This window comes from Gobio gobio (genome assembly GCF_949357685.1).
Source record: "Gobio gobio genome assembly, chromosome: 8".
Classification (NCBI taxonomy): domain Eukaryota; kingdom Metazoa; phylum Chordata; class Actinopteri; order Cypriniformes; family Gobionidae; genus Gobio; species Gobio gobio.
The window spans coordinates 41,068,691-41,092,233 of record NC_137114.1 but is presented as its reverse complement, the minus strand read 5'-3'; the positions used below and the strand labels follow the sequence as shown (position 1 = coordinate 41,092,233).

General features: G+C 39.1%; 1 protein-coding gene across 20 annotated transcripts in view; it reads left to right on the top strand.

The window, feature by feature from the left end:
* The window catches only part of phldb1b (pleckstrin homology-like domain, family B, member 1b), a 118,699-nt gene that overhangs the window by 41,323 nt on the left and 53,833 nt on the right, over positions 1-23,543 (top strand). For 19 of the 20 annotated variants that reach the window (XM_079823920.1, XM_079823919.1, XM_079823918.1 and 16 more), the window contains 2 exons: positions 1,354-1,479; positions 8,458-9,959. In XM_079823920.1, coding sequence (XP_079680046.1) covers positions 1,354-1,479; positions 8,458-9,959 — 1,628 coding nt within the window. Of the gene's footprint in view, positions 1-1,353; positions 1,480-5,684; positions 5,822-8,457; positions 9,960-23,543 lie in introns of those variants that run through there. The other variant, XM_079823917.1, reaches the window with a different exon arrangement.

Below are 23,543 nucleotides of genomic sequence, written 5' to 3'. Positions count from 1 at the left end.
GTTTTGTTTTGTGTGTCGCGTTGGGTTTGGTTTTTGTTTTGTTTTTTGCTTCATTTGTTTGCCTTGTTTTGGTTTGGTTGGGTTTGTTTTGAATTGGTTTGGTTTGGTTTAGTTTGTTGTTTTGTTTTTCTCTGCTTCATTTTTGTTTTGTTTTATTTTTTGCTTCATTTTTGTTTTGTTTTGAATTGGTTTGGTTTGCTTTGTTTTTTTGTTTTGTTTTGTTTTTCTCCACTTCATTTTTGTTTTGTGTGTTTTGTTTGCCTTGTTTTGGTTTGTTTTGAATTGGTTTGGTTTAGTTTTTAGTTTTGTTTTTGTCTGCTTCATTTTTGTTTTGTGTGTTGTTTTGAATTGGTTTGGTTTGGTTGGTTTTTGTTGTGTTTTGTGTGTTGGGTTGGGTTTGGTTTTTGTTTTGTTTTTTGCTTCATTTTTGTTTTGTTTTGTTTCGAATTGTTTTGGTTTGGTTTGGTTGGTTTTGGTTTGTTTTTTTTTTTTGTTTTTTTCTCCGCTTCATTTTTGTTTTGTGTGTTTTGTTGTGTTGGGTTTGTTTTTTTGCTTCATTTTTTTTTGCTTTGTTTGCCTTGTTTTGGTTTGTTTTGAATTGGTTTGGTTTAGTTTTTTGTTTAGTTTTTCTCTGCTTCATTTTTGTTTTGTGTGTTGTGTTGTGTTTGGTTTTTATTTTATTTTTGCTTCATTTTTGTTTTGTTTTGAATTTGGTTTGGTTTGGTTTTTTGTTTTGTTTTTCTCTGCTTCATTTTTGTTTTGTGTGTTGAGTTGTGTTCGGTTTGGTTTTTATTTTGTTTTGAATTGGTTTGGTTTGGTTGGTTTTGGTTTGGTGTTTTTGTTTTGTTTTTCTCCGCTTTATTTTTGTTTTGTGTGTTTTGTTGGGTTTGGTTTTTGGTTTGTTTTGAATTGGTTTGGTTTGGTTGGTTTTAGTTTGGTTTTTTGTTTTGTTTTTTCCTTCATTTTTGTTTTGTTTTGGGGTTAGCTCAAAAATAAGAGGGCTTGGTGACATCATTAAAAAGAAAGAAAGATATAATTCATTATAAGACCAGTAAATGGGGTTAATTTACATCTCATGTTGACTTAACTTTCTACCCTACCAGTGTTTGGCTTGTCTATTTTTCCCCTCACTCAGCAAGCCAGGAGTCTGATCCGACACCAAAGTGTGAGATGTTTCTGCTTGTTCATGTAAAACGGTGGCAAATATTCCTTTCCCCCCTCTGTACCTCTCACACTGCGGTACAAAACTGGTCTAAAACTGCTAGGATCCCTTTCTTCGGGCATACGTTAGATGTAAAGTGTTATACACTTTCATTCTCAACTTTATTAATAGTTGTTTTGGTTTGTGTGCAGGCTGTATGCTGTGTTTCGGCCAGTCCGCATTCTTCCGCTTCAACCACCCCGAGGAGGCTTTCCGAATGAAAAGCATGATGCCTGAGGGAGGACAGAAAGCCAGTGTGAAAAACTGGGCCCACACAGGTAATGCAATATCACACACTAAGTCTGTGGCATGAATTATCTAACACGGCTTACCTCAAAGCCTGTGTTGTGTAGAACGTCATTTGTGGGTGGAAAAAAAACATTCCTTCAGAGCCTCAATGTTATTTGTGTACTGAGAATGTGGCGTCTCTTTTATATTACTCATTCATATAGATGTGTTTTACGTATGTAGCATGTTCAAAAACAAAGCAGGGAAACAAGCCTTTTTTGCTGTGCGACAGTATAAGAAACAGATGCAGATTTACACATGGCTCATTCATGCAGACTTACAGGGTGGTGCCACGTGGCTGAATGGCAAGGTTTGTTTCAGTAGCACAGGTAGCGGCTTTCAGCTGGGCCTTACTGCATTTCCGTTTCAAACTGTTAGCAATGCAAGCCTGCCTCGATGCCGAGTTGCACCATGCAACTTTTATGAGAAACTCATTCCTGTGGGTCTCCTGACAGAGCGCTCTACATCTTCCACTCCCACTCACAGTGCTACACAGCAGCCAATGTTTAAACGGATCATTTATAATATGTACCGAGTTGTTTTCCTGACTTTTCCTGTTGTGTGGCAGAAAAGGACACGTATAGCATATAAACACAGCTGGTGCAGTGCAATTCCTGTGCTGGTAATAAATTCTCTCCACCACGAAAGACATTCTTTTTGTAAACAACATACATTCAACTTACAAATATGGCTTGTTTCTCTGGGGGTTTTTTTTTTTACATGATACAGTTGCAAGAAAAAGTATGTGAACCGCTTGCAGAATCTGTGAAAATGTGAATCGTTTTAACAAAATAAGAGCGATCATACACAATGCATGTTATTTTTTATTTAGTACTGTCCTGAATACGATATTTGACATAAGAAATGTTATAGTCCACAAGACAAAAAAAACAAACAGCTGAATTTATTAAAATAACCCTGTTCAAAAGTTTACACACCCTTGATTCTTGATACTGTGTGTCGTTCCATGGATGATCCACGGCTGTTCTTTTGTTTTGTGATGGTTGTTCTTGAGTCCCTTGTTTGTCTTGAGCAGTTAAACTGCCCAATGTTCTTCAGAAAAATCCTCCAGATCCTGCAAATTCTTCAGTTTTCCAGCATCTTTTGCATAAGTGAACTCTCTCCAGCAGGGACTGTATGATTTTGAGATCCATCTTTTCACACGGAGGACAACTGAGGGACTCAAACACAACTACTAAAAAAGGTTCAAACATTCACTGATGCTCCAGAAGGAAACACAATGCATTAGGAGCTGAGGGTGAAAACTTAATGAATTTGAAGGTAAATTTTTTTTAATTTGTCTTCTGGGAAACATGTAAGTATCTTCTGTTGCTTACGAAGGGCAGTACTAGATGAAACAAATTGATATTTAAACAAAATAAGAAAAAATTAGACCTCTTCATCCTGTTCAAAAGTTTTCACCCACTCTTAATGCATGGGGGTTTCCTTCTGAAGCATCAGTGAATGTTTGAACCTTTTTAAGTAGTTGTATTTGAGTCCCTCAATTGTCCTCAGTGTGAAAAGATGGATCTTAAAATCATACAGTCCCTGCTGGAGAGGGTTCAAATATGCAAAAGATGCTGGAAAACTGAAGAATGTGCAGGACCTGAAGGATTTTTCTGAAGAACTTTGGCCAGTTTAACTGCTCAAGACAAACAAGGGACTCAAGAACAACCATCACAAAACAAAAAAACCCCACCGTGGATCATCCAGGGTACGACACACAGTATTGAGAATGCAAGGGTGTGTAAACTTTTGAATGGGTCATTTTAATAAATTCTGCTATTTTTTTTGTCTTGTGGACTATATGTAAAAAATATTTTATGTAAAATTTCGTATTCGGGACAGCACTAAATAAAAGATATAACGCATGTTGTGTGTTCCTTCTTATGTTGTTAAAATTATTCACATTTTCACAGATTCTGCAAGCGGTTCACATTCTTTTTCTTGCAAATGTACATGCGTAAAACACATCTATATGAATGAGTAATATGTCAGAGATGCCACATTCTCTTTTGTATTATGATTTCACCCTTTTTTTATTTTTTATTTCCCCAGTGTCTAAATTATATATAACAATACACATAGCTAAAAGAATTAAAAGTCCCGTTTTTCCTGTTTTTTTGAAGCTTTGATTGTGTTTACAGTGTGCAATATAACATGTGTTCATGTTTCGCGTGTAAAAAAACAGTATTTTCACACAATTTACTGATCTGTATACCACTGTTTTCACTGTCCTAAAAACGGCTTGAAGATTTCCTTATTCTATGAAGTCCCTCCTTCAGAAATACATAACGAGTTCTGATTGTGCCAGCGGTTCCCGGGTTGTGAATCGACAGCAGCTTAGCGAACGTTGCCCGGAAAGGTCACGCCTCTTACCATAACGGGGAGATGAACGCGCTCAAAGTACAGCCCCTGAAGGCCAAACAAAGGTGATTTGACTCCGGGTTGAAAATAACAGCGTCTCGATGACATGGCGACAAACACACTACAAACGCAACCGAACGCAACACTTCCTCTTCTCCACGTGGGAGAGCAACAAGACCACGCCCCCTTTTTTGCGTATTCTTGTGGGCGGAGGTTAGTCAACAAACTGTTCTATTGACGTCATTAAAGCAGGATGTACAGGGAGTCCAAACCGGCCGTTCACTGTAGGCTTTGAAAGGGAACTTCTGTTAAATAAAATATCTTGCTTGGCATTGAACTTTGAGCTTTATAATTTTACAGGTATTATTTATGCTCTAACAGCAACATTACACACTAACTAAAGTTTGAAAAATGGGATCACGAAGAACAGGACCTTTAAGATTTTTCAGACTCAAAGGGATAGTTCACCCAAAAATAATAATGATCCCTTGATTTACTCACCCTCAAGCTATCCTAGGTGTATGTGACATTCTTCTTTCAGACGAACACAATCAGAGTTATAAAAGAAAAATGTCCTGGCTCTTCCAAGCATTGAAGTGAATCGATGGGTTTATATAAGAAAAATATCCATATTTAAAACTTTATAAAGTAAAATATTTCGCTTCCGGCTGACCGCCATCAGTATTCAATTTACGAAGAAAGTGTAACGCCTCTCGCAGTTCAACAGTCATCTTCATGCCAGTTACACTTTTTTCACAAGTTGAATACGGAAGCAGTCCCGCCGGAAGCTAGATATTTTACTTTATAACGTGTTAAATATGGATATTTTTCTTATACAAACCCACCGATTTGCTTCAGAAGGCCTTTATTAACCCCCCGGAGCCTTGTGTGATTACTTTTATAATGGATAGATGCACTTTTTTTGGGCTTCAGATTTTGGGCTGCCATTATAAGGCTTGGAAGAGCCAGGACATTTTTAATATAAATCCGATTGTATTCGTCTGAAAGAAGAATGTCATATACACCTAGGATGGCTTGAGGGTGAGTAAATCATGGGGTCATTTTCACTTTCGGTTGAACTATCCCTTTTAAGATCCATATATAAAGCTGTTCATGCACTTTTGGCATCTGATATTTGTTTATAGACTGATTTATAGAGGAAAAGAACCCCCCTTCACACTTTCCCTGTGCCAGAGCTATTTCCTCTTCCATCTCTTTTCCAGTCCAGACAGCTTTGTTGGCCATGCTTTGCTTATTTAAAGTTGAGGGGTATCTTTTACAATATCTATATTTATCTCGCCACCCACCCTGCTCTCCAATCCCCTCCTCACTGTTCCCTTCATATTCTCTCAATATCCGGCTGCCTCGTTCTAACACAGCAGGTCTGCTCGACGTTCTTGATGATATTTCAGTATGACTCAGAGAATAATGCAATATATTAAGATATGTTTTTATAGTTGCGCCCGTCTACATGATCCCACTTATTACTTGGCTACTTAACAAATAAATAATTATTATTTTATATTAATTATATTATATGATTTAAAAACTAGTATATACTGCATATAATCTGGCAGTTTTTTTTTATGTTGTGTGAGAATAAAAGAAGCATTTTTTATTTAAACCCACAGCCACATTAGTGTCCATGAGTATATCATGAAAATGTGCACTGTCGCTTTAAGAATGTAGCCCCGCCCCCTGCAGCCAGCAGTCAGTCACATCAGCACCGTGGACAGGGGAGGGAGGGGGACTCAGCGATGGTGTAGCGGCGCCAGGCTCACCAAGCCCGGCTGGAATATCTCATCTGCGGCGTTTTACTCCTGCCTGGCTGGGCACCGTGTGGCCGGCACGGCTGGCCTAGGTCAAGACTCGGAATGCGGGAGCCGTTCTTTTGAATCCGAGCTCGTTTTATGCGTTATAAACCAAACGCAACGGCTTAGCGTTTCCACAGGCGTGTTCTCATCTGTAAGTACTGATCATTATAGGCTGTATGTGTCAGATCGGCATACGGACGTACTGTAATGTATAGCATATGTATCCTTTGCTAGTCGCGACTTGTCAAGTTGACGTTTTATTTTGTGACATGGAAGAATTCATTTATTATCTTCATCATCTATGCGTGTGTGCATGCTTAAAAGCGTTTCTTGCTCAATGGGATATGAATGGAAAATGAAGCCAGAGGCATCGTCAGCTGCTCTGACTTATTTCTTAACCACGATGACTGTAAAAAAAACAACACTTGGAAAGGGTGTTGTGTTGTATGCAGTGTTTGTGAGGAGTTTGAACAGAGAGTGTTTTGTAATGAGGACAGAGAGATTTGTGGGTTAAACGCAAACACTGAGCTGGCAAGAGCAAGATTGATCAAGTTTTGGGTGTTGTGAAATCTGTGACTCAAAATGATATATATCGCACAAATCCAGTAAGTTTGATAAGTGTTACATCTGGAGTGTCCAATGAAAAATAATAATTTTGAGCCAAATTGACAGGGAAAATCGTTATTTTAAATAGTATTGATTAAATCAGACGTTTTCAAACTTTTGTGATGCCAAGGACCCCCAAATATGATTATTGCTTTAGTCACCCTTTCCTAGAATATAAAGGGTCTCTGTATTTCATGTTTACATGCCCATTTATAATTTATAATAAAAACATGTTGTCCACAATTAAACAATTGGCCTTTGTATTCTAATTCTACTGCGGCTAAAGCAAACTATTAAAATATTATTTAGAAAATTAGTTGAACCCCCACACTATTATACTAATGTTAGTTTATTTTTAGTTTAATCAAATGTATTTGAATTGAATAGCTTTTTATACTAGACATTGTTCCAAAGCAGCTTTACAAAGAATGTTACCATAGTTTTACCTTGCAGCCCCCTGGGGTTTCCTGGACCACAGTTTGAAACCCCCCAATTTAGATAATGACCATCTTTACTTTGTAGGTCTGTCTTTTTTTTCGCAGATGAACCATTGGAGATGGTCAGTTGCCTGAGAGATAGATTGAATTACCAGCAGGGCTGTCTGTGATTTAGCTATATGAGCACATATTCATTTGACGTTTATCCTCTCAGGCTGGAGCCTGGCAGTCTTTTTGGTCGCCACTTTTTCAACTTGAGCATTCGTCTTCTGTGGGTTTGGCAGCAGTGTTAAACTTGGAGGCTGTTGAATGGGGCTAATGGACTAAATGCATCTCCGCAGTGCCAAAAGAGCTGCAGGTATACTTGCATTAAAAGCTCAGGTGTAGTACTGAGGATAATAGTTGGGGTTATGTGAGGAGAAGAAGCCAAATGCATCCACTTACTCGTAAGTGCTTTTCTCGTTTTCTGTACTCCGTTCGGTTCATCTGGCTAGAGATGGGAATTCATTATTGAGAATCGATTGTTTTGAACTGGTGGTTTCAGTTAACCAGTTCAGCGTTTTTTACATCTTGACACAAAGTATGAAATGCTCCAAAATGTTCCAGTAATGATATATGTAAGCAACACATATATTTAATTTGTCCCAGTTTAGTTTGTTGCATGATATATTATTTAAAGAAAAACTAAAATATTATTTGCTATTGCATTAAACAATACTACAGTTCATTTACATGTATTGGCTGAAACTTCTGTAACTCTTTCATTTACAGTCATTAACATCTTTCTGGCATGTATTATTTGTAACATTACTGCTATTTTACAAAAGTAACTTTTTGATCCATCAAGTCAAATCCTTAACTCTTTCCCACCAGCGTTTTTTAATAAAGTTTCCAGCCACCGCTAGCATTTTTTGGTCATTTTCACAAAATCTTAATGGCCCCCAAATATTTTGTTATTCCTGTTTTATTCTAGCTTAATGCATTCTTATTTATCAACACTTGAATGTGGGTAAGTTTCATTTTAAAAAAGCAACATTTTGAGCAAAAAGTTGGGAAAATTTGGGAAAATTGCTTTTTCCTCTATTCCCTCCCTATTCTAGCTTATACAAATCTAAGCAATGTCCAAAACGTAGTATTTCAGGCACTTTTTGTGATTTTTCGCCTCTTCATGACGGATCGCTTCCTGTATTCCTTTATTGTAAGTCACTTTGGATAAAAGCGTCTACGTTTTTGTCAAAGTCTTCATCCAGATCGGATTCAGAACGATGATCAAAACATAGATGGAGTAGATCGATTCTATCAACGCAGTCCTGGGTCGACATTTCATTCAGTAACACTAGGCAGTTTTGATTTATATGCTGTTTAATGTTGATGATCGCATTATTATGTATCTGCTTACAAATGCTGTCGCTTGTTTCTGCTTCCTGTGTTTTGAAAGTAACTCTTTCAGAAGATGCGTCATTGCGCTTCCTAGCGTAACAGTGAAAACACAGAACGCCGGAAATGTCCTTACCTAGTGCTCATTACCCAATAGTTTGAAAGAGACTGTTCTCAATTCAACGATTTGGTGATTTGTCGACAAATCGTTCAGTCTGGTTTTGTAAACCATTTCCATTGATTCATTGAAAAGGTGGAACGGTTTAATCATGAATCAATTATCAATCTACACCTGAGCTGTTCTAAAAGATAGGCCTTTTGATTTTTGTGTGTGGCAAATGCTTATGATTGTTATCTTTTCCTTCAGATTCGGAGAACCTGGTCAATGGGAACCACCCGTCGGGAGCGCCAAAATCCCACTTGGTCTCCAACGAGAGAGTGCGCCCTGAGCACAGTGCCATCGTCAGTTCCATTGAGAAGGACCTTCAGGACATTATGGACTCATTAGTCATGGATGACCCTCAGCCCTCTTCCTCTGAGTCAAAGAAGCCCTCTGGTCAGCCCATCTCCCAGTCTCCCCTGTCCCCCATGTTAAATGGAGGGGGGCGCTTCCTTCTCTCACCCCCAACGAGCCCTGGTGCTATGTCTGTGGGCTCCAGTTACGAGAATAACTCCCCTCCTTTCTCCCCACTCTCGTCCCCATCGGCCGCCAGCAGTGGCAGCTACACAAGTCCCTCGCCGAGTGGTTGTCAGGACCAGCTTCACACGCTTCCTCCTGTGCCAGTGAGGTCTTCTAGTTATAATTACACCAGCCAGCCGCCCATACCTCAGCCACGGACCATACTGCCCAGCTATTCCGGTGGCAGCAGTGGGCCAAAGGTGCCTGAGAGTCCCAGACTCCAGCGAAAGGCTCTTTTGGAAGCACCGCCAAGCCCAAAGCCAAGTCGTAGGGGGTTGAACCAAGACAGCTCGGTGGCTAAAACCCCAGACAGCCCCATACAGACTCACATTCTGCCCTCAGTCTCCCTCTCTACTGCTCTGACTGATGGCCCATCTGTCAGTCGGGTACCAGTTCCAGGCAGCCCCAGATTCACCCCCAAATTCTCCACCGCATCCCCATCCTCCTCACCATCTAGTCCGAGAACCAAAACTGCCATTGTTCTCCAGGATCAGCCCTCAAGTCCTTTCCGGGAGCATCCTCATCCAGACCGCTCCTTGACGTCCAGCCCCTCTCACCAACTCTCCCCACCCTCGCGATCTTTCCAGCCCCCCTTAGACCCCATTGTCCACATCATTCAGGGTGGACCTCCACACCCGCATCCTCGCACACTGCAGCCTCCAGAAAGTCCGCGGCTGGCCCGCAGGAACCATGAAGGGAGCAGCATGAGGGAACTTCCCCCTCTCAGCCCCTCTATAGCCCGCAGGGGGGTTCCTGTGCTCCCAGGAGCTCTACCAGGAACCCTGCGGACTCCAGAGAGCCCATGCCCAAGAATTGTGCCAGAGAGTCCCAGACTCCGACGGAAAGCTGGGTCTCCTACGGAGGAGCCGTTCAGTCCTCGTGGGGTGCGCGCTCGTAGTCCTTCACCCACCTCCGGACTGATGGGGGAAGGCAGTGGACGGAAGGGCAGTTTCGGGAACTCGCTGTCTCCGGCCTTCAGCCTGGGTTCTCTACCTGGGTCATCGCCCCGATCCAGTCCCAGAAGCCACCGGAAGATGTCAGCAGGCCACAGGGACCTCCGGATGCCTCACCCAGGCATGAGGGAGCGCAAAAACAGCATTACGGAGATCAGTGACAATGAAGATGATCTTCTGGAGTACCACCGACGCCAAAGAGAAGAGCGACTCAGAGAGCAAGAAATGGAGAGGCTGGTAAGTAAATACATTTATATAACAAAATATAAAACCCAAGTGAGATAATCTGACTTCACATATCCACCAAAAATGAACTTGAGACCAAAGTAAAGTGCAGTGAGCGCTGAGGAAATGTCTAGTCTCATTTGTTTGCAGATGCCCACTTGAAAGCCACATCATAGTATAAAGAATCCGTCTAAGAAATATTCCCCGTCTCTGTTAGTACATGTCATGTACTGTGCTGCCTCTACATGCCTTCCGATGATATGTAAATTGCAAGTTTCTGCGGCTAATATTTTCCAGAAGAGCTCCTCAGTGTACAGTGATGGCTGAATCTAATCTTAACACACCTAGCAAGCATTCAAATGTGTGCTTTTGGGTGAGAATGCAGGACATTTGGAGGAAATGCTACTACACGTCTCTGGCAGAACTGACACACTGACTAATCCGCTGTCATGCTGAGGCAGAGGGCTCTGATTTTACCATGGCAACCCCATTGTTTGTTGTCTCTTTTATTGAGAGGTGGGAGGGAACAGTAGACATCTTGGTCCGGTTTGCAGCCCAGAATGAAGCCGCTGAGACAAAGGCCCCTGTGAAGTTTTATATGTGTTTGTGTCTGAAACGGCTCTTGTCTGTTTCCCTTGTAATTACCCATTGTGGCGGTTTATTGCTCTTAGAAAAGGAGGTGATCTAATTGAGCGTACAAAGTTATGCTTCAATAGTCCCAACAGAGATTATCTGTAGTATGTTATTTGCTAAGCATGTGCAGTTCTAGTATGCACTTAGTGAACTTTATTTGGCTTTTTGCTGATGAAACGTGCTGGAATACATGCCAATGACCTCATCCCCGCGAATGAGCTTTCTCTTGGAAGGTACTCAGTAAGACAAACAAAAAAGGACCCTTGATACAGACCTGGTCCTGACATATTTGCAAATTGTAGAGAGTAAATAGCAAAGAAAGATCTGACGTTCTACATGACTGTCAGCCATTACATCACTTAATATCAGAACCATCTGTCTTGTGAATTGGCTTTCACGTAGATATTTTGACGTGATCTGGTGGCTCATCTGTTCAGGCAGTTATGTATCTATACAGCATTCGTCAAGCCAGTCTGCATTTCGATAAAAACATCAGAGTGTGATGCATCTGACGTGCGTTTCAGCCACATTGAGCTCATTTGACTGCCCGGTGGATCCTGTCGAGAAAAAGCATGAGGCTGCCTAGCATGACAAGCAGAAATGTGCTCCAGGGAGTGTTACATCAGGTTTTGATTCTTTTCTGGCAGCTGACTGTCATACGGAGGCGAGGTCAGGAGTCAGGACTGTGGCAAAACATCACGTAACATGGCACGGCACAGAAAGCATGTTCGCTGCAGGAATCAGGAAGGAGACAGTGGTGTTGACTGCAGTCTGCTGGCTAAATTTGAACCTCCATGAGCAAAGGTGGCAGATTTCAAAACGGATACTTCCGAGGGGTCCTGCACCTAGCTAAGCAATGGATTTGAATGCTTACTAACAGATGGATTTTTAGGAGTTGGGGTGTACAGTTAGGTACCATAACTGTAAATATATGTTTAAATTTGGGAGACTGGTAATTGAACTTGGTATGCTGTTCAGGGTGGTGTTGTCAAAAACAGACGCTGCTTTCAAACACTCCTGTGTGTATCTGTGTAAGCGCAGAGCTTTAATAGCGTCATTTGATGTATATCTATAATATGTTTTTGAAGCGCTGATCATTGTAGCCAATCACAGACATATACGATGAGCATGTGAACACAATGGCCAATCAGAGGTGTTTACGATTCTATTCAACAGCGCTCAAAGCATCACATTTTTAACATATGTGACTTTGTACTGAAGTCGGTACTTTTGACAACACTAGTTTAGGGTATTTGGTTCTCAGGTGATAAATTAAGCCGCTCATCGTAGTAGAGTTCTTCTGCATCGATATACCTCTTGATATTTCATCCGAACGGTTTACATATTGGTACTCTTAACATCATTTCTGGTCACAGTAAAGTGTATCCACACTGATGACATGTTTGCTAGTTGTAGCTTATCTACCCTGTGCTTATGAAATAGATGCTGACACAGTCAAAATGCATCATTGGATTTTCGGCATCCGTCCGTCTTTGGGAGACGATGGTGTATAGCTTCCAGTTTGTTGATTTTTCTATAGGCACTTTTGCGAGTGGCCATAAAGCCTGACTCTTGAAAGGCAGGCGGAGCGGTCTCCTGCACGGCTCTTCCACATGCCGACGTTGATGTTTCACCGCAACACCACATTTTGAGTTAGTCACTGGATTGTGTTGCATAAAACGATACTCAGAGTTCCATATTATAAATATCTGTGTTTTATATATACACTTTATTAGTATTTCTCACAAAGTCAAATACAAATAAACAGCAAGAAAATGGGTTTTCTTAGATTGTGAATAGTCCTTTATGTTCAGTGTAATATGCTGTTATTGAGCTCTATGAAGGCCACCACATGGCAAACTGTGAGCATGATCCATCCCCCAAAAAAATCATGTGTATGTCTCAAAACTAAACTGGGTTTGTAAGTTTTGCATGTACAGCTGAGTGAATGTGAGCCCGTCCGGTCTGCAGTGCATAATTTATCATCTCTAAACTGCCACAAGGCTCCAGAGGCACACATGGTTACCTTAGATACAGCCTTGGCGCACACACTTGGCATATGGCGTCAGTCACTAGAAAACCGTTCTGTCAGTCAGCTCGAGTGCCATACTGATGCCAGCCCTGCTAAAGATGACCTCGTTTTTTTCCTTTGTTTTTTTGACTGAGAGCTCCCACGATGACATCACATTTCCATTACTCTATAAAACTGACATTTGCTGCACAGTAAAAACAGTCGTGTCAGTGAGGACGCATACTGTTTTCGGGAGAAGTTTATTTACTGAGACACAGATGGATTTTTTTAAGGGCACATATATATCATGAAACAGGTTTTTATATTATATCAATTATATTATATATTATATTTAGTGCTGGTGAAAAATGAATCGTGATTAAAATGTTATATTTAAAAAAAAAAAAAAAAAAAAAAATATATATATATATATATATATATATATATATATATATATATATATATATATATATATATATATATATATATATATATAAATATATATAAATAAATAAATAAATAAAATTAATCAGGATTTTTATTTATTTATATATATATAAATAAAAATCACGATACATTTTTTCCCAGCACTAATTATATATTGTATTATATTATATTAATTATATTATATTATATTATATTAATTATTATATTATATTATATTATATTATATTATATTATATTATATTATATTATATTATATTATATATATTATATTATATTATATTATATTATATTATATTATATTATATTATATTATATTATATTATATTATATTATATTATATTATATTATATTATATATATTATATTATATTATATTATATTATATTATATTAATTATATTATATTATATTATAATTATATTATTTAGTGCTGGGGAAAAATTAATCCTGATTTAAATGTTTAAAATATAAAAAAAAAAATATATTTATATATAAGATAAATTATATATACAGGCAAATATTTATTTAATATTTACATATATATATAATCTTATCAGGGGAATTTAATTATGATTTTTATTTGTGCAATTCTTGTGTCAATTCTGACATTTTATTTATACTAACTAACTAAATAAATAAATTATGATATAACCCCTTTTTAAATAAACTGGAATGGTAGGTTTATGTTTCTTCAATGAAATCAGGGATGCAGACAGATTGATTGTAAGCTGTTCTACTATGAAGACATAACCACCTCCACACTGTTGGGAGGGCAGACAAGGGTCATCTGCACAGGGGACACAAGAGGTCTATATGACAAGCATCTGCCCCACTGCTCTCATGGATTAGCACACTAAATATATCAACTTTCACTGGTCACATTATGCAAAAACATAGCAGCGTGTGTTTGTAGCAGATAGACAGGGTGGAAGAGACAAGAAGTCTCTATTGTAATGCGTTAACCCGACATGCAGCTGTTTTTTTAAACGGAGTAAAATGCAATTAGACATTTTTTGATGAAGATAAAAGCAGTATCCTCTGACACAGCAAGATGCATATGAGCTCCCTTTGGAGCATTTTGTAGATGGTTTAATGTGTTTGCTTCCTGTACTCTTACAGTTCAGTGTGAAGTGAGTTATCTGCTCTGGGACGGACAAGAAAGAGAGAGAGAGAGTATTTGAGTAAAAGCGACAGTTAACTGACTTTCTGTGGTGCTGATTATCTGGGTCAGTGCAGACTTTACTCATTCTGACCCGGCTCTTGTAATCAAGACTTTAATCAAGAACAACACTGAGTGCTCTTAGCAACAGCACATTTTCTTACATAAAGCAATATTTAAGGATTCCCAGAAAGATCTGTTCAACATCTGCGCAGGTGACTCTGTAATCCTAAAAGACGCCGTCAATGATACTAGAGTTTGATACTTACATGAAGGGTTTTGGTTAGGTGTTTTTATCCTATGCTGTCCATCACCTTTAGTGCTTCTGTTCCCATGATTTAGATTAATAAAGACTTTATCTATGGGAATTAGTGGTGCAAGTATCACCTATTACTGTTGCTCCCTGCTGAACAAACTCCAAGTATTAAACTTCATTGCATAGATCGTCCCACTTGTTTCTCCTACCAACACAAATAAAACCTCAAATTGTACAATTTGTTGAAGAGAGCGAACATGCTTACGATTTGTGGTGTGGAAAAAATTCTCCATACAGACCAAAATATCATATAAAGCCAACAGTCTAGCAACCACTTAACAACACTCTATAGCAGGGGTGTCTAAAGTCCGAATTTCAAGCGGCCCGCAGCTTGTCTATTAAAACATATTGGCTGCATCCGAAACCTGGAAAATGCTGCCTTCGGAGGACACATTTCAAGGCAGGAAGGCATCAAGGCATGTCCGAATCTAATGTTAGCTTCACTTCCTGTCTCCAGAGATACCTTCATCTGATCGATTTTTTATCATATTTGTTTCCTTCGCTGCCTTTGATATCCCACAATCCTGTGCTTTTTCATTTCCATTGCCATTGTCTGATAAGGCAGCGAGGCAACGAGTCAGCTGCCTAGGTTTTGGGGACGCAGCCATTATCTGTGGCCCGCCACGCATAATTTACAAATAAGTTCTTGTATGTATGACCCTGTGCACCATGAGTTTTGGCCATTTTTGGACAGAGAATTCGTCATGTTTTTTATGTCTCGCATATAGAACGGTTAGTTGTGCTCACTGATCTATATAGAGAACTGGATTGCTCATGACGTTATAAAAAGTGAAGCTGCCGCGCCGCCATATTGGTATTCCCTAGTAAGCTCAAGCGTTCTATAGGGCTGCTCGATTATGGAAAAAATCATAATCACGATTATTTTGGTCAATATTGAAATCACGATTATGTAACACGATTATTTCACATGACTTTGGGAATGTGTTGTATTTATTAAAAATACACCTTTCAACAATTCAATTGAAATTGTAACATTTGTTGTACTTTTTGAACTATTAAAATAAATAATATAACATATATTCGAATCAAAGTATAAAAGTATTCACGTAAAAATGATAACCACAAATAAATAAGATCAACAATATGGTTCGGCTATGCTTTTCATGTACGTCTAACATTAGTTTTCAGGTACAGAAATGTATCAAATGTAAAATAACATTGCATATTTGAGTGCATAAATTAAAGATTAATCCTATTAAATTTACAAAAGCTATTCAATCAAGAGCGGTGAGTGATGTCCTTGTCTTTTGTTGTTTGACATTAAACAGACAGCAGTAAAGGCTACTGCCCCTTTAAGACCTCGCGTCTTCTTTATCGACTGTATAAAGTTCACTTAAGGCATATACAGACTATGTCTGCTAAGATACTCATCAAGATGGACATGTTGACATACGTTTTGTGTGAGTTTGTCCGTTTAAGAGCAAGACTTGAAAGAGAACTCAATATTTGCGCGCTGAGAGACGTGTGCGCGCTCTCGGATGAGTGCACAGAGATACATTTTCTCACAGCGCGCGCGGCTTCTCATTCTAAACCTAAACCCTAAAGCACTAAACCCGGGTGATGACGGTGAAAACGACTGGTCATATTCGAAAATATGGCAGCACTCGCAATCTCGCATGCATTGAATTAAGTTTACAAAGAGAGAATTATTTGAAAAATATGAAGGAAAAAAAGGACGTTTACACGGCTCCCCTGCTCTCGTCAGTTTTTGTTTCTTTATTAGATTGTCATAGGTCACTCTGTTTAATTTTCAAGTGGTTAAACAAATTCGTGGTGTTGCCTTGCGTTGCAGCCACTACCATGTAGGAAATCTTGCACGAAACATATTTCTGCTATCGTCTGATTCCTCGAAGCCAAAATGTTCCCAGACAACGGAGTTGGTTTTGCCTTTTTTGCTCACCAAACGCTGCTGTAACTGCCCTCCTTCTGCCATCTTTACTCGCGCCGAGTTTTTAAATTCCAGCGGATGATATGCACACGAGACTCACGAACTGAGAGAGATTTGTGGGTTCGGGAGGGGCGGATGTGCGCGTGCGCATTTCATTCAGAACGCAAGGCAAAATAATCGTTTTTTCTCGATTGTACTATTTTGGTGATCGTTGGGAGGCGAAATCGAAATCGAAATCGAAATTCGATTAATTGCACAGCCCTAGCGTTCTATTGAATGAATAGGACATTATATGATTTAACTGAGAAAACATTGTCTAAGGAGACACCGTTTTCTTATCTAAAATCTCCCTGTACATTCTTACAACACAAACGTTTTACAACATGTAAATGGTTATTCGTTTATAGTCAGGAATTTCCCCAGCTGATTAAAAAGTTACGTTCATATTCATTAATATGAACAATATAGAGGCTTGATAGAGGTATTAATATTTTATAAGCTATTCAAATCAATTTCTGTAGCTAAACAGAGATACGTTAATAATTAATATTTCCTCCATAATTGCATGCATAAAGAAATATGTTTGTGTTAGTTCAGTTACATTACCTGTGTCGGCAGTGTGCAGTAGACACAACCACATTAACGATTTCAATATATGACTCATCCTCTCCGAAAAGACCATAAACATTACAGATCTGAAGTAACTATTCATTTACATACCGTAAAACTAATCCTGTGAGACTGAGACGCTGCAAATCGTGTGACTTTAGCTCAATGGTTGCGCTTCACCCAAGAGTTCTGTGAATCACCACACTACACCCTTAGCAACCACTCTTAGCAACGTAAACATATGTTTGTTCTCATTGATATTGTTCATTGAAGCTTACTGTATTAGAGTATAGTATTGTGAGAGTGAGCGAGCGAGTGTATTACCTGCATTTAGATGCAGTATTTTCCTTCAGGTCAGTCCAATGTTCATAATAATAAATCAGTTTGAATGTCCGCTGCTATATCTTGTTCTTTTAACAGTTAAAGGGTATTCCCATGTCCTGTCACTGACAGCGCTAAAGCATTTGTGAGTCCTTGTTGAGAACCAGTTTCAGTCCTTTCAATATAAAAGTCTTCGCTACTGACCAGTGATGGAGGAAGTACTCAATCTCAGTACTTAACCCTCAGAGCCCGACGGCATCGCCCACGACGTCACACGGCACCTCCGATAAATATCTATATTATTTCATGAAACTTTTATCGATTTTCTTACCGTTTTTTCCAGCAGAAAGCTAACTAGCTAGCCATCACGGGGGTGTCTTTGGTGTCTTTGTAGCCTTTACAGAAGGTTTTCTATCCAGCCTGGAACATGTGCATCTTTTTGGAGTTGTTCAGCAATAAATCAAAACGCTTACATCCAAGATATATCCACTTGATGTCCATAATTTATACATTTTCTGTCATTTTTGCCGCTAGCGCGATGCTAGCTGCCATTTTGGATGAGGGTTTGACCAATGACAGGCTGATCCGTCATCCACGTTGGTGTGCGTCATTACGCATGAAACACAGCTCTGTTATTGTGGAGAGAGAGACGCACGGCTAGTGTTGAGGAGAGAGAGAGAGAGAGAGAGAGAGACGCGCTGCAGTTTTTAGTAGTTTTGTGGAGAAAGTTTGAGGAAAAAGTTTGAGGAGAAAGTTCCTGATAGGAACTGTTTTGAGGCTTGGCACCAGTAAATATCCAAAATCCAAAGAGGCCAAAAGCGCCTGGACTTTTTTTGGAAAAATGTAAATAGTTTTGGTTCTGTATAAGTTATCATGTTTATTCCTGAGTTCCAGGACTCCAAAGACTTGAACAAACTGTTTTCCAGAGGAAATATGCTTAGCTTTTATTTATTTGTGTGTGTTTTCAATAAATATTTGAGTGATTCAATTTCCGTTTTATGTTTTCATTTGTCTTTATGGTCCCATAACTTATTTTATATTCAGGTGACATCAATGCAACACAAATATACTGACAGTGCAACTTGTCTTGAAAAAAAAGAGGTGTGTCAATTGTCTGTGCACAACAGGGTTGATGTTTTACAAGCTTTTTTAGTACATAACACCAGGCGGAAAATTAATTGTAAAAATACCCTTAGGTCTTAAAGGGTTAAATAAAAGTACAAATACCCAGAGATATATTTACTTTAGTAAAAGTAGAAGTACCACAATGACAACCCTTAAGTAAAAAGTACCAGATTTTAAATGTACTTTAAGTATTAAAAGTAAAAGTACTTGCATAACAATTTATTCTCTTAATGTCTATATTCTAATAAAAAAATAAAAAAACATTATGGGCCATGGCATTTTAACTAAGTTAGTTTTGGGTTAATGCAATTGTGCTTACCATCTGTGGCCCAGTTTACATTCTGACTTACAATTCTGGTTATCAGGGAGATCTGCGGAGTTAAATATCATTATTCTGAAGCAATATTGTCACTATAGTGTTCAGTGAACAGCTTTGACGTATTTAAATCTGCATATTTATGATATTTTTACCTTTTATAAAGGGCATTTTTCCCCTAATCTTATTAAACAAAGGATATGCTTCAGCTTTCCTTTTATATTCTTAAATTGTATCAATACATTAAATTAGAATAAGACAATATAGGGCTGTTACCAATCAAATTAAATAATTTACACTGAAAAATTACAACTTAATTAAATGATGCTATGAGATTGTTTTAAATAGTTTTTGGAATACAACTAAGAAATGTTGGAAAGAATGTTTTAACATGATGCTAAACTGCCAGTAGATGGCGGCAGGTATTAATGAGTGAATCATTGAGTCGATTCAAGAATGAGGCAGTCGTTAATGAGCAGGTCATTGAATCTTTGATTCAACCGATTCCGTAACGCTCTGTTGTTGCTTTGTTTGGAACTATTTTCGCTGCTGAAATAGAACAAAAACAGTCAGTATATTGCATCTAAAATGTAAGTAACTTTTTGTTAATTAATTGTTTATGGAACTGTCAGTGTCATATGAAATCAGTGACACATTTTCAGTCGTGATGGCATTCAGGAAAACAGCACTCTTGGTCGTTTGATGTTTTTAACTGTATTATATGTTTTAAATATAAAATCTCCACATTTTTTATCATTAGGCCTACTGCCGTATGTGACAGAGTTTCTCTGTGTGAACGGCGCTCATGTGTTTCCATTTCTCATCGTGAGGCTGCGCGAGCTTCAACAGCGCAACCTTACCGTCAGTTCATTACAAGAGGACAAGCACTAATGTCGAGCCCTGAAACTGATCAGGAAATGTAACGAAACGTTGTAGAAATGTAGTAGAGTAGAAAGTATAATAATTGCTGCAAAATGTAACGAAGTAAAAGTAATTGATTCTACTTAAGTAAAGTACAGATACGTGAAAAATGTACTTAACTTAAGTAAAGTAACAAAGTATTTGTACTTCGTTACATTCCACCACTGCTACTGACTGACTCACTCACTCACTCACTCACTCATAAAGACAGTCTTTGCCGCCATCTAATGGGGTAATAATCTGTTGCTGTTCACGGTCGGTTACTATTTTTTCCAGCAGAAAGAAGGCTTTTAGTGATTTTACTTCATGAAAGCTGCATTGATATGTAGCACTTATCTAATAATTAGCAATAGTTTAATGGATTGCTTATTGTATAATACAGTTTGGATTTGAACTTGTCAGAAGATTTAGGGATCGCTAAGGAGGTAGCGGGTTGTACTGAGAAACAACAGACAGACACAAGATTAAATTTGAAATAGAAATATAATTGATTTCACCTTTAAAGAAAATATAGAAAGTTAATCAAATAAAATAAAGTAAATTACAAAATCACATGGACAAACAATAAAACTGACTGAAAATTCCCTCTGAGTGCACTCGGTTTTTTTCCTGAAATATATGCACAGACCGGTCAATTCAGTACATCAAAAATAATTAAAAAACGAAATAAAATAAAAATAAAAGAATACACAAAGAGAAAGTGTAGTGTCTCTCTCAAAAGACCTCAAGTGTTCTCATATGTTTACAATGTCTCTTGATCTGGTCTATGGATGACCATACACCCTTAAAATTTCTCTTGCTTCACGATAACTGGAAAACTCAAAGAAAGGATATCGTCGTCCTCTCCATGATGTATTTTCTTCTACTCTGCTAAAGGTTTGCTTGGCTCGCCATCCAAAATGGAGTTCACAGGGTGTCACAGAAGATCGCTCGGGTGTCACGTTTCCAAGATTCAAGAAAGAAGAAAAGAGAGAAGAAAGAAAAAATAGAAACAAGAAAGACAAAGAAAAAAAACCTGGCCTTTGATCGATTTTTTTTGCTCTCACACAGGCGCACCTGTTACAGGCGTGCGCGACCACAAAATGGCGTCACGAACTAATAGATTGTATTACTATATTCAGTCGGCTTCTTACTCCGAATACATCGAAGTAATTGAATTTTGAACTTCCTCGTACTTTTCGAAGGGTTGAAGTCTAAATTTGATCAGTTTGGATCACATTGATCGATCACGTCTGCTCTCTCCATCAAGGTCGTCTCTTCTGTCATCGCGCATGCTCATTGACACGCACGGCGCAAAATGACAAAGAGCTCTCATTCGTCAATCACTGAGGATTAATCTGGAAATTAATTTGCATTAATTTATTTATTCTTAATCAGTTTTACACCTCTTACTGACTTTTAATAAGGGAATATGATATAACTAGATGGTATATAAATTAAATAATCCCCTTTATTTAACCTGTGTTACATTCTCCCCTCCTAAACTCATGCAAGTCTCTTTGCATGTTCTGCTTGGCTGACTGGTGACCACACTGTGTAAACCACTAGGCAGCAAGGGAAGGACATTCAAATTTTCATCTCCACCAAGAGATTTAACAAAAGCCGAATTCAGACCTTGGAACAAAGATTGGACGACATATATTAATGGGTTTCCTGGCTGAAAATAAGTAAGTCGCTCTGGTTCTCCTCTCGGTCTAACAGAACGCCTCGGTAGAGTGTCTGTGGTTCCCATCTCATCTTCCGATTGTTGCTCTGCTTCTTTTCCAGGAACATCTGCACTTTCAACAACACTGGCTACTTCAACTTCATCAACAGAACTACCCATTACAGCTTCGACTTGGCCCTTATCAGGTAAGTTACTTTGTTCAAGGGCACCAGGAACATTAACAGGTAAGTGTTCACCGGGTGTATCAACAGGTAAGTTATGATTCTGGTCGCCCTGCAGAGTTTCGCCAGTTGGAAAAGTTTGTTCGGCTAAGCTATTAGCAGAATCAGCGTTCAACATCTCCCTGTCTGCACAGATATCATGAACTGTAGAGAAACGCACTGTCTCTATATTTGGAGAATGACTGTACTCGCAATACGAATTGCCTTCTTCGGAATCAGAGAGAGAAGTGTCATCAATTAATGGAACCTTAGGATTCTGTCGCGTTCGAGGTTTTGAGATGGATTCGTTTAGGGAGGGTGGTTCAACTTCTTGAGACGGTAAAAACCCACACGGAAGCAACAGATCTCTGTGCAGAGTACGCAGAGGGCCGTCCGTTCTCTCTGGACGAACAGTGTAAACTGGCAATTCAGCTGCCTGACTCACCACAACATACACCTCAGACTCCCACTTGTCTGCTAACTTATGCTTTCCGCGTAACCTAACGTTCCTCACCAACACTCGATCACCAATTTCCAAAGAGCAATGAGTTACAGATTTGTCAAACCTAGCTTTGTTTCTTTCTGCACTTTTTGATATACCATGTGACGCAAGCGAATAACTCTCTTTCAGATTGGTTTTGAGATGCTTGACATACTCCGAATGAGACTGTCGCGGACCATCTTGATACGGCAATCCAAAAGCAAGGTCGACGGGTAACCTAGGTTGACGTCCAAACATCAATTCGTAGGGAGTGAACCCAGTGACCTCATGTTTCGTGCAGTTGTACGCATGAGCTAATGGTTTTACAAAATCTCTCCAACGAACCTTGTCTTTTTCTTCTAAGGTACCTAACATACTGAGCAGGGTCCTATTAAAGCGTTCGACAGGATTTCCCCTGGGATGGTAAGGGGTTGTACGGGTTTTCTTAACACCTGCCATTTCACAGAGCTCTTTAATAGTGCGTGATTCAAAATCTCGGCCCTGGTCGCTATGAAGACGCTCGGGGAACCCATAGTGCACAACAAAATTTTCCCAAAGACATTTTGCTACTGTTCTTGCCTTTTGGTTGGGTGTGGGGACTGCCACAGCATATTTGGTAAAGAAGTCAGTGATTACCAAGATGTCTCTCGTGTTACTTTTGTCTGGCTCTAATGAGAGAAAATCCATACAGACCAACTCTAAAGGTCTTGTGGCTTGGATATTGACCAACGGTGCAGCTTTTTGAGGCAATGATTTCCTCCTCACACAACGACCGCATGTCCTGATCTTTTGCTCTACTTCGGCAGCCATCCTCGGCCAATAGAAACGAGACCTTACCAAATCTAGAGTTCTCTCTACCCCCATGTGACCTATACTGTCATGCAAACTGCTTAATACAGAAGGCCTCAGTTTCTCAGGTAGCACGAGTTGGTAAGTAACTAATTCCTCTATCTGCCGTTTCCGATAAAGTACCCCATCTTTTAACTCAAGGCGGTTCCATTCTCTCAGAAAGAAAGGAAGATCTGGGAGTTCCTTCCTGACTGTTGGTGGAGGCTTTTCTCCCAACTCTAAGTGAGATATTACTTCCCGAATTACTGGATCTGCTCTTTGCTCATCACAGAGATTCCCTGACAGGTAAGAAACAACAGGTAATCCCTCAAAATCACCCTCCTGTTCGTAGCTATCAGGTATAGCATCAGGGTAAAGTGCAAGAGATTCGACGAAAGCGTTACCAGACCCAGCATCCATCGGCTGTCTGACCAAGTGCTTCTCACAGATAGCCTGAACTACATCACTGGCGGTGTCACGAGAATCTGCAGCTTCCATAAGATGATGTTGCATAAACTGTTGAATTCTTTCGTACTCTTTCTGAGATATGGGGCTTTCGGCTAATTGTTCTTGAGGTCGTCTCGATAGACCATCGGCATCAGCATTTAGTTTGCCCGCTCTGTACTGTAACTTAAATGAGAAAGTGGACAGAGCAG